This window comes from Gossypium hirsutum, chromosome A06 (assembly GCF_007990345.1).
Source record: "Gossypium hirsutum isolate 1008001.06 chromosome A06, Gossypium_hirsutum_v2.1, whole genome shotgun sequence".
In the NCBI taxonomy this organism is placed as follows: Eukaryota; Viridiplantae; Streptophyta; class Magnoliopsida; order Malvales; family Malvaceae; genus Gossypium; species Gossypium hirsutum.
The window spans coordinates 117,801,817-117,812,257 of NC_053429.1; the positions used below are offsets into that span (position 1 = coordinate 117,801,817).

Genomic DNA, 10,441 nt, shown 5'->3' on the forward strand with positions numbered 1-10,441 from the left:
GGAAATGCTTCCGAAAACGTCTTTTTTACGATGATGGCACAAATATTTGATAAATTTATGGAGAATACTCAAGCACCCCAACCTCAATAGCCTCAGTAACCACAACCAGAAGTGGTTCGCCCATCACCAACTACACCACCAGTACCGATTGTAACTCCACCTAAAGGAGACCTTGTGAAAGAAATACATAAAAGGGGTGCTAAGGAATTTCTGGGTGACAAAGGCGATGATCTCATTATGGTTGAACAGCGGCTGTCTCTAGTTTGCAGAGTGATAAGGGAATTAAAATGCATGTCAGAAGATAGTCTCTTGTGTGTCATATTATTGTTGGAAGGAGAAGCCTACGAGTGGTAGGAAACATTGACCAATGTGACTTATGAGTCCTTTCTGGAGAAGTTTAGAGAAAGGTATGTGAACCAAATGTATGTAGAAACTGAATTTCTCTACAATGAGTTTCTAAGGTCATGGTCTTATTCCGCCATGACATATGAAATGTATGCATATTGAGGCGCATTATTACATCTCCGACCCCTCAAAACTGCTTAAAATTTTTCATCATTTCAGTTGAAAACCCTAATTAATTAAAAAACCGCCTATAGGTGTTATTTTGCCAACATTTTGGTATTTTTTTATTTTTATTTTCGTATTATTAATAATGTAATAGAAACTTGGATGCTTAAATGGTGGGACCCTGAGTACGGAGCAAACTATGACATGGCATCCACTTTTGTCTCATTTTACCGACCGGTTACCAACAACCCAGTAAACTCTTATTCCCTTTACTGATATTGTCTACCCAGGCAGAGCAAAGCCTCTACTCGTAGCGTTAATGGCGGACCCGACTGCTCCACCCAATCCGACCCTCACCAAAGACGATAATTGTCTAAAATACACCTGCGATGCTGGGTTTTTCTCTAACCCACACCCCTCCGACACTCCAAACCTCGACGAAGAAGATTCGAACAGTCCACCCACTTTTGATTCCGACGACTGCGACTCTGATTGTGATTCTACGCACTTCACTGATCTCTCCGCCGGTCTTCGTGTCTTCTCTGATTCGATTCTTAGGATGGAGCTGGCCGGGATGGAGATGGTCAAGGCAATGGAAGCCTCCAGATGTGAGGCGGAGAAACGGAGGGCGGAATCCGAGGCCGAATTGACTCGGATGATGTTCCGAACTCAGTCCCAGATCGCTTCGTTTGTCGCCGGAGATGCTGATACCTGGAAACGGAAGCTTGGAGCAGATGACGAACCAAGGGATTCCTCTGTTAGGTAAAAAAAAGTGTCGTTTCTCTCCATTTTACTCTCTATCTAATTATGGTTTTAGTCCCTATACTATGCTAAAATTACAGATTTAATCCCTTAACTGTTATCAATAATACAAATTCATCAGTAAAAAGAAAATCAGAATAACCACTTTAATGACAATAACGATATTATCAATATCGTTATAAAAGTAACTTTTTTTCTTCCTTTCAAATGCAGACAAGGAGCTTTGCTGCTGAGCTTGTTGCAGTGCAACTTAATCTTCTGAAGATTCACTAAAATTAATTGAATAATCTTTGGTTTATTTATCAAAATTGAGGATGAAAATGAAGTTGGGATTTTATATACTATATATATGTAATGTACTGATTATTATATTAAATGAAAAATCTATCTATCTCTGCAAAAGTCCTTGTCTCTCTACAAATGTAATCACCTAAAGTGCTGTAGATTGCAAAGACAACAAATCTAATGGAGGTTTCTTCATACGAGGGCTTGGCTTTTGGTTTCTCTGCTCTGCAAAACTGAGAAGGGCCTGTCTTCGATTAGTGGCACTTCTGATGTATTCCTCCAAAGGTGGGAGAGCTGGTTGTTCTTTGTTATTTGTTGCTTGTCCTCGAATAAGCTGTGAAAACCATGAATGAATGTAAATAATAGAACGTGGTATTTATAGATCAAAACATATTGAGACTTAAGGTCAGATAGCTAATACCTTTGACGCCCATGACCGCTCTGCTTGTTGGCATGCATCCCGGATGTCCCTACCAGACATTCTGGATATGTCGATAAGCAAGGCTGATTAATTATTTGTTAAATGATGCATGCGAATGGTAGAAGATAAGTTCTATTTGAAAAAATGTTTAATCCTAGTATAAAACTTTCAGATATTAAACAGGAGGTTTTTCTACTTAGCTTTCGTCATATTTAGAGACATTGAATGTACTGAAGAAATTATGATAACAAATTGAACTTACTCGTTGGTGATTCGAGCAAGTTCAGCCAACTCGGATTCTGTAAGATGCTTTGCATACTGAGCTGCTATTTGCTGACGGTTATGCTCATCGGGTAGACCAAAGACAATCATTGAATCAAAACGACTGCAAACAAAGACTGAATCAGAAACAATTCATTGGTTTAAGAAACAATTAGGCTCTCCAAAAGGAACTGGAACAGCATCTACTTTACCTAATCAATGCAGGATCAAGATCTTGTTTTCTATTTGTAGCAGCAATGACAACTACTTTTTTGTCCTGTTCAAATCCATCAATCTGAAAAAATAATAATATAATTTCATTAATGGTACCATAATAGCACCGTTATTTAGGCATCCAGAAAACTTGATCAATGTTACTCGTACAATATAGTAGGCAAAATATAATTCTTCAAATGTTTCCCAGAGGATAATTAGTAAAAATTTATACACAGCAGACCAGCAAAACTTCCTCCTATAAGATTAGGACTTCTTTATAACCATTGTTGATGTTTAAGAATCATTCTTTGATTTTGTGACATTTTCGGATTCATTAAGCATAACCGTTTGGCACAGAGCAGAGGTAATAATAGGCTACAATTGAAATGTAGCAAGGACATTGACTGCTGAACTGATGAGAAACATAACTCTTAAAACCTAAAATAATCAGAAGTTCATGTTTTAAAAAGGCTTGCTAAGCGGTTAATTTTCCCTAGAAACCAAAACTACTTGAAAATTTAATTTAACCTGTCGCAATAGCACTGACAAAATTCGACGTGTAGCTTCATGAATTTCACCACCACGAGCAGTGGCAAAAGAATCAACCTGCAATGTAGGCTGTCTTGTCAACAATCTAATATAAATGAATGCAAATTGACTGATGGTAAAAAAGGGGAAGGAAACCAGTGGCTGATAAATAAAAGGGAAGCCTCGTTTATTGATCATTACTTGCTTCATTTACCTCATCCAAAAATATGATAGCACCATCGGGAAGCTGATTGGCAAGAGAGAAAACTTGCCCCAGTAACCTTTCACTTTCACCGTAGTACTTTGACACAACAATCTCAAGTGGTACATAGAGCAATGGGACACCCTGCAAAGCATGAACATGCTTCAGTTCCATTACACAATCAAATAAAACAGTCTCCTACAGAAACTATCAAATTTGTACTGACTTATTCTACAAAGAATAAAGCAAATTATACCAAGCAACAAAAACAATTTTAATGTTTAACTATATGTATTATAACCATCAACGTTCTAGATAAGAAACTTGTTGCTCACCGCCTGATTAGCAATAACACGAGCACAAGATGTCTTCCCTGTACCTGCAATACTTAAAATTTTGACATAAATGAATCAGTTCAATATTACATTTCCAGGAAAATGAATCAATATTTCTTTCTGGGTTGAAAAGCAAACCGGGAGGTCCTTCAAAGAGCACAGCTCTCGGTCTATTTGACTCAAATTTTTGGCGAGTCCCACGAGCTATATCATCATATACTTGAGAACTATTTAGAGCCAGCAAAATTGTATCTTCTATTTCTCTAACAAAATGAGAAGTTGTTTGTGTGAAATAAATATGCGAAACACCATCTCCGCATAATCTATGTTTGACCAAAAATGGAAAAATAAAGGATATAATATTTGTCAAGTCTTTTACTTACTGTTTTTGTTGATCGTATCCAGCAATATTGTCCCATGATATCTCATTGTATGGTTTATTCTGATGTGGTGCATCAAGTCCATAAATTCTTACCCCCATGGCCTCCAGGCTAGAGATTGATTTTTGTGCAGGTATCTGTGCAGAACCTTCCCTTGGTTTGTTTCCCAGAGAGCTACTTTGTGCAAACCTTCCACCTGCTAGTTCTAAGGCAGATACGAAGGCTTCAAGCTCCTTCTGATTCAAACTTCCTTGCTTTATAAACTCAATTTCCTATGATAAATTGTATGATTGAACAGTTACTCTGTGAAACATAAAAATAAAATAAAAAATAATGCAATCTCACTCATACTACAATATTGTTAGAAACTGTAAGAAATTAAGACCAACCGCTTTGTCAGAGCTTATGAGTGAACGGAAAATGAGGATGCATAAATCCCCTTCATCACCATTCCTATATTCTGAATGTCCCTCATTGACTCCAGTTTCCTTCTGTTTCTCCAGTGGATTAAGTGTCAGCTGCCAGGCCACTGAACTGAAACAACAAAGAGGTTAAAACTTCGCATAATTTAATGCCAACATAAATGCAGCTTTAGATTTGAAAAGAACTTTATCATTGACAACCTGTCCCATGCACGTAATAGCACATCGGAACCACCACCTCGCTCATCAACCTTTAGCCCAAGATGTGAAACAAGGTTTGCAACCAACTGTGCAACTTCACATGAAGGAGGAATCTGGAACTCTATTGTAACCTATAACAAGTGTATCCTGTTAAAAATACTTGAGCCAAGCAGAAATATCATGAATCCAGTTATAGACATATAACCAACAGATGACAATTAGCAGTGAATCATGCATTCAGAAAATAAACTATTTAATATATATAATATAATATAACACTAAATCATCAGAAAGAATAAATTGTTCATTAGGATCATCACCATGACCCACCCTATCTAACCCACGAAACAGGCTATGACATCCAAGGGGAAAAAATAAATGAACAGAAACAACCTTTTGGCCCTTCACAGCTACAGTAAACCGAGGATAAGAACCATATCGTATTCCCTTATCTTTAAGCATCTGTTCAATTCGCTGCCTCTCTTTCTTGGCAGTTTCCTCAAGGTTGAAATGACTTGTAGGAGGTTCTGATGGGAGAGGAGGTTTGGAGGAGACCTGCAAGAAGCTAGTTTCCATAATCAATTCAAATAATGCATCTCCAAATCATCATAACAAGCGTAAGAATATGGTACACATTTCGGGAAACACTTTCATTAGTGTTGGAAATATACTATTGCAAAACAAAATCGTTAACACTAATAGGACAAATAAATAAAGTGTAAATAAATGAAATAATCATTGTGCCATAGAAGAACTACTGTCTTAGAAGCAAATTCGCCCTATCGGTGTAACCGTGTAGTGAACTTAGCACCCGAAGGTTAAGACAGTACTTCGTGTAACCGTGTAGTGAACTTAGCACCCGAAGGTTAAGACAGTACTTCAATATTTATACACTCGAATAAAGATTGTGTTCCACAATTGATATTGCTCTTCTCGAAAGGATTCAGAAAAAGAATTGGAAGAAAATCGGCTAAACCACACAGGTTCAATTCCTAAGAAAGATTGAAAGGGTCACAGACGCTACCACTTAAACTCAATCTCCAAAACAAAATATCCCTCTAATGTAATTTAGTAAAACACCAGAATTTCAGAGAAAAGAAGAACGAGGAAAGTTGTTTGCCTTTTACCGTGTTGTGTAAACAGAGAAGAACGGCCTACTATTTATATTGTTTTCTGAAGGGGCAAAATGGTAAAATAGTAGTGTTAGTTTTCAAAAATAGCAAAAAATTTTCCTCAATTGAAAATATTTTGAAAATATTGTTTGCAATAGTTAGAGGATTATCTGCAACTAAAAATATTCTAAATATATTTTTTGCATTACCAGCATTCTTCCACTAATGCAAAAAAATTGAAAATTTTGTAAATATAAGAAAAGGTAAAACGTGAGAAGAGTAACAACAAAATTAGCCGCTTAAGCACTAGTATCTTTTGGATTTGAACAAGTATATAGTGAAATGAGTGATTCTCTCTTTAACAAGTAAAAAAATCTTGAACTTATTAATGTAGGGGTTAACTCATAATCCATGACTAATTTTAGATCCAATTGAAGTTCCGCGATAGATCAAGCTTTAACCAATATGCCTCGGGATGCTGGCAAGTGCTCTAGAAAGACGGTTCAATGTCTTTCATAGAATACGACTAATTTTTCACACTTACGTAAGTGATTTCATCAAGTTTATCTCAATATAGACTACTCGAATCAGGACTATGAAACTATTAAAAGCATTTATTAAGCTCATCATATCAATTTTAAATTTTGTGAATTCATTAAGTCTGTCTCAATAGAACCACACAAACTCTGAAATATGAACTCATTAAGAATAAGAAACTCAACCTCATATGTTGGTAAATTCATCAAGTCAATCTCAATAGGACCACTCAAACCTTGGGATATTAGTTCATTAAGAGTAAAAACACAATCTTATGCATGTACATCGTTTGTCATAGGGATAGGTAAAAGTACACTATGTATCTTTCCATGGTTTTGTTTGACCATAACTTAAAAATCTAAGTTGGGAATCCATTATGAATTCCTTAACCACTGACCTTAGGACCCATCCCCTTCAACGAATTAAGAATCATTTTCCAACTTAACTCTTTGGTTTGTGGATCAGCTAGGTTTCTTTCAAACCTTATATACTCCAAAGCAAGAACCCTGTTATTTATTAAATGTCTCACAGATTCATATTTTTATTCGAAATATGTCTACTCTTATCATTGTAAGTTTGGCTCTTAGCAACGCAAATTGCGGCTTGTGAATCACATAATAGATACAGGAGATGTTGGTTTTTTCCATTAAGGAGTCTTTGCGCGTAAATTTCTAAGTCACTCGGCCTCTTACCTCGATCAGTCAAAAGTTATAAATTCTGATTCCATCATGAAACGAGCAATACACGTCTGTTTAGCAGACTTACAAGAAATAGTTGTTCCAGCCAAAGTAAAAACATATCCACTTGTAAGGCTAACTTTATCAATTACCCAATTTGTATCACAACATCCCTCTAGAATTGCAGGGTATCCAATAAATTCCAAGTTCCAAGTTATTATACTTTTAATTTCACTTAAGACCATTTGGAAAAAGCTCAACCTTGATAACTAACATAGTAAATTGTGGACCATAGCACCGTTCCCCCCCTTACTATGTTGATGCCCTCATCGACATGGAGCCACAACTTCAATAACCTTGTTGCATCGAGTTGATATTTCAGTCTCAAGTCCATCTTGGACTTTCAAGGCCTAAGGTTACGATCCATTCAATACACATCAGATATAGACTTAACTTAGTCTCATCTCAATTATTGGTGTAGTCTCGTCTATACTCACTCCTCCACTAAACACTTGGACTCAATGCCACATAATCATCAAGTTACAACCTTTAGGGACCCTTAATGGTATGACCCTTTGTCGACTGAATATTACCATGTCTTTGATACTCAAAAATGTATCCCTCTGGATGTAGCACAAATCGCACTCTTACAACATCCCGTTGGATGCATCCCTTTGGACGTAGTTTATGTCAACCGCCCCTTGCGGCACCAACACTAAAGTTCTCAACATGAGAAATTCAGACTCATTGGTCATCCTCAACTTAGGCCTTCTCGACCCCTCCAAGGTCACCTCACTAGGTGTGATCATCTTGGCCAACTACAACACATACAGAACCACCGAACTAGGTCGATCTCAATCTCAATCTCAAAGGTTGCCTGAACAAGACATCCCCTATTGGTTCTCTTGTTCTAGCTCTTAGACTCAATAATCCTCCAATATAGGAGCCACGAAACCTAGAGTTTACACTCAAGCCCCACAACTCAACTCTAAGCTTGCAATGGGCAAGCCAAAATTAAACCACAAGGAATATGACTAGGCAGAATGAGCTTGTGTACCACCACGTTAATGCCCCCACTTGGGTTACAAGCTTGCGGTACCAAGCTCGGCTCAAAGTCAAGACTTGCATCTGCCTTGCTCGTCTCAATAGGTCTATTGACATGCACAACAAAAAATACAAAATTGGCTTACCATGCCATAATCTCAAGTGGTCCTCTCACCGCTCAATCTCACTAGGCCTTCCAAGCTCATCTTGATCACAATGGCCCACTGGCCAACACAGATGAAACTTGCAACAATTCCAACACAACTTATGCACACTCTTGCACTACTCAAGTGCCCTCAAACTCGATTGCCTTAATAGGAGACTTCACTTGCTCCAACGATCCACAAGTGCACTGTAATTCATTTTCCTTTACCCGATTCTCATGTTTAAACAATAGTATGAATTTGCTTCTAAATTGTTGGAAATATACTATTGCAAAACAAAACCGTTAGCACTGATAGGACAAATAAACAGAACGTAAATAAATGAAATAATCATTGTGTCGTGGAAGAACCACTGCCTTGGAAGCAAATTCACTGGGATCAATGTAATCGTGTAGTGGACATCACCCCTACAGTTAACGCAGTACTTCAATATATGTACGCTCGAATGAAAAAAATGAAACATAATTGGTATTGTTCTTCTCAAAAGGAACCGGACAATAAGAACGAGAAATAAATTGGAAGAAAACCGGTTAAACCACACTAGGTTCAATTCTCAAGAAAGATTGAATGGGTCACATACGGTCCCATTTAAAATCTAATCTCCTAGACAGAATATCCCTTTAATGCAATTTAGTTAAACACCAAAATTTCAGAGAAAAGAAGAATGAGAAAAGTTGTTTGCCTTTGTTGTGTTGTGTAAAATGAGAAGGATGGCTTGCTATTTATACTATTTTCTGAAAAGGCAAAATGGTAAAATAGCAATGTCAGTTTCCAAAAATAGTATAGGATTTTCCTCTAACAGAAAATATTTTTTGCAATAGTCAGAAGATTTTTATATTAACAAAAGACGGGGGCCAAAATAAAAATGATGCAGGGAACATTATCAACTGTACCAAGAAGTACAAATCGCACAAACCTCATCAGCATCAGCATAAGTTGTTTCTATCATTCCCGCTCCAAGCAAACCAGCTAACACAGCCGGAAGTATAGAGTATGACCCTGAAGCAGCAGTCACCAATCTTAGCTGCTGGACATCTGACCCAATAGTAAAATTTGAGCTTCCAGGGAAATCTGCATATAACGATAATAAGAATATCTTCCCAAAAGATTAAAATGGAAAATGCAACCCACCACGATGTAAGCAATCTAGGCAACACGGACTAAACACCAAGACTTGCTAAACCTTCACTAGCAATAAACCATCAGTCCAACAGCCAATCAATCAACAAAGAAGCATCAAATAAATGCACAAAAACAATTTTTTTTTATCCAAGTAAACCAATTTAAGCGAAAGCATCCCAAGGAGAAAACATTGTTAATCACCAAATGACAATCAAATTTAAGCGAAAGCATCCCAAGGAGAAAACATTGTTAATCACCAAATGACAATCAAATTTTTACGAAAACAAAATTCCATTTGACTAAATTGAAAACAGAAATTTCAGTCCATTTTTAAGTGATTCACACATTTGATCCCTTAATTTCCCGTCATTGAGTGTGTAAAAAATTTAAGGAAAAGAAATAGAAGAAATAGAGGAAGAAACTTACGGTGGTAGAGAGGAGGAGGAGGGAGCTGACGCGAGGAAGAAGGTAAAGGGGTTAGGGTTTTAGGAGAGACGATCCTTCGCCATGAACGAGCAGTAGTCCTTACAAGCCGGTCGAAAACTGCCATTGAGATAAAAATGGAACCGCACTCGCTTAGCCTCTCTAGATTCCTCTCTTCTGTGTTTGTTTAAAAGCTAAGGTTGGAAATCACTGGAAAACGTAAGTGGCTAATGGGAGAAAGCAGGTTTCTTAGATGTGGAAGCAAGCAGTCTGTTCTTCCACAAGAGTAAAAATGTAAATTGCATGTTGGGCTGGAACCTGGAAGTTCTGGAACTAAGGATGTCCAAATTCTCCAGTTTATTTGCTTTCGGTCCCTATACTCTTTAGATTTTTGTAATTTAATCCTTCTTTGCAGTCATAAAAGTATGAAAAGAACAAGTACGGAGCATAATTAAACCAAATTCTCTCAAAAATGAAAATGAAGCACCATAAATTTATAAATGTGATTTATACTCAAAAACATAATCCATATTTCAATTAAATTTATATTTTTACATACTAGAGAGAAATAATTGTATGAAATTATAATTACATGTTATTCTTATCCCTTTCTAATAGTAGCATGATAAATTAAATTTTTTTTTATATTTTTAGTTGAATTTGAATTTTTTAAGAGAAAAAGTAAAAAATCAGTAAAAAATTCTTATTATTATTCGATGCCATAAATACTTGGTTTGGTATTTTTAATAATTTTTTTTATTTTCTAGTTTTTAAATTAAAAAACACATTTGATAAATTAAAAATAAAAATATTTTTAATAATGAAAACATATTTGATAA

General features: G+C 36.4%; 2 protein-coding genes across 4 annotated transcripts; one reads left to right on the top strand and one right to left on the bottom strand.

Moving 5' to 3' along the window:
* Positions 1-709: 709 nt before the first annotated feature.
* Positions 710-1,961, top strand: LOC107962053 (uncharacterized protein At4g22160). The gene is made up of 2 exons (XM_016898274.2): positions 710-1,272; positions 1,486-1,961. The coding sequence occupies exons 1-2, from the start codon at positions 830-832 to the stop codon at positions 1,532-1,534; spliced, it is 492 nt and encodes a 163-aa protein (XP_016753763.1). The 5' UTR covers positions 710-829; the 3' UTR covers positions 1,535-1,961.
* LOC107962052 (outer mitochondrial transmembrane helix translocase) lies at positions 1,588-9,942 on the bottom strand. 3 transcript variants are annotated; one of them, XM_041115978.1, is made up of 14 exons: positions 9,606-9,942; positions 8,974-9,128; positions 4,917-5,078; positions 4,524-4,654; positions 4,290-4,434; positions 3,904-4,172; positions 3,659-3,783; positions 3,521-3,564; positions 3,198-3,329; positions 2,984-3,061; positions 2,452-2,534; positions 2,241-2,363; positions 1,979-2,039; positions 1,588-1,891 (listed from the first exon to the last, which is right to left on the bottom strand). In XM_041115978.1, exons 1-14 carry the CDS (start codon positions 9,727-9,729, stop codon positions 1,703-1,705), a joined length of 1,821 nt encoding a protein of 606 aa, XP_040971912.1. In that variant the 5' UTR covers positions 9,730-9,942; the 3' UTR covers positions 1,588-1,702. The 3 variants fall into 3 exon arrangements, with proteins under 3 accessions (XP_040971912.1, XP_040971914.1, XP_040971913.1); XM_041115980.1 differs by lacking the exon at positions 9,606-9,942 and adding an exon at positions 8,040-8,464 and having other exon boundaries at positions 8,974-9,110; XM_041115979.1 differs by lacking the exon at positions 9,606-9,942 and having other exon boundaries at positions 4,917-5,088; positions 8,974-9,108.
* Positions 9,943-10,441: the final 499 nt, after the last annotated feature.

Bases quoted from the DNA above. Each gene is read 5' to 3' on its own strand.
- LOC107962053 (XM_016898274.2), top strand. From the start codon at position 830: ATGGCGGACCCGACTGCTCCACCCAATCCGACCCTCACCAAAGACGAT. The intron at 1,273-1,485 runs GTAAAAAAAAGT...TTTCAAATGCAG, and splicing joins CCAAGGGATTCCTCTGTTAG to ACAAGGAGCTTTGCTGCTGA.
- LOC107962052 (XM_041115978.1), bottom strand. From the start codon at position 9,729: ATGGCAGTTTTCGACCGGCTTGTAAGGACTACTGCTCGTTCATGGCGA. The intron at 4,173-4,289 runs GTTGGTCTTAAT...AATTTATCATAG, and splicing joins TCATAAGCTCTGACAAAGCG to GAAATTGAGTTTATAAAGCA. The intron at 2,040-2,240 runs GTAAGTTCAATT...CGACATATCCAG, and splicing joins CTTGCTCGAATCACCAACGA to AATGTCTGGTAGGGACATCC.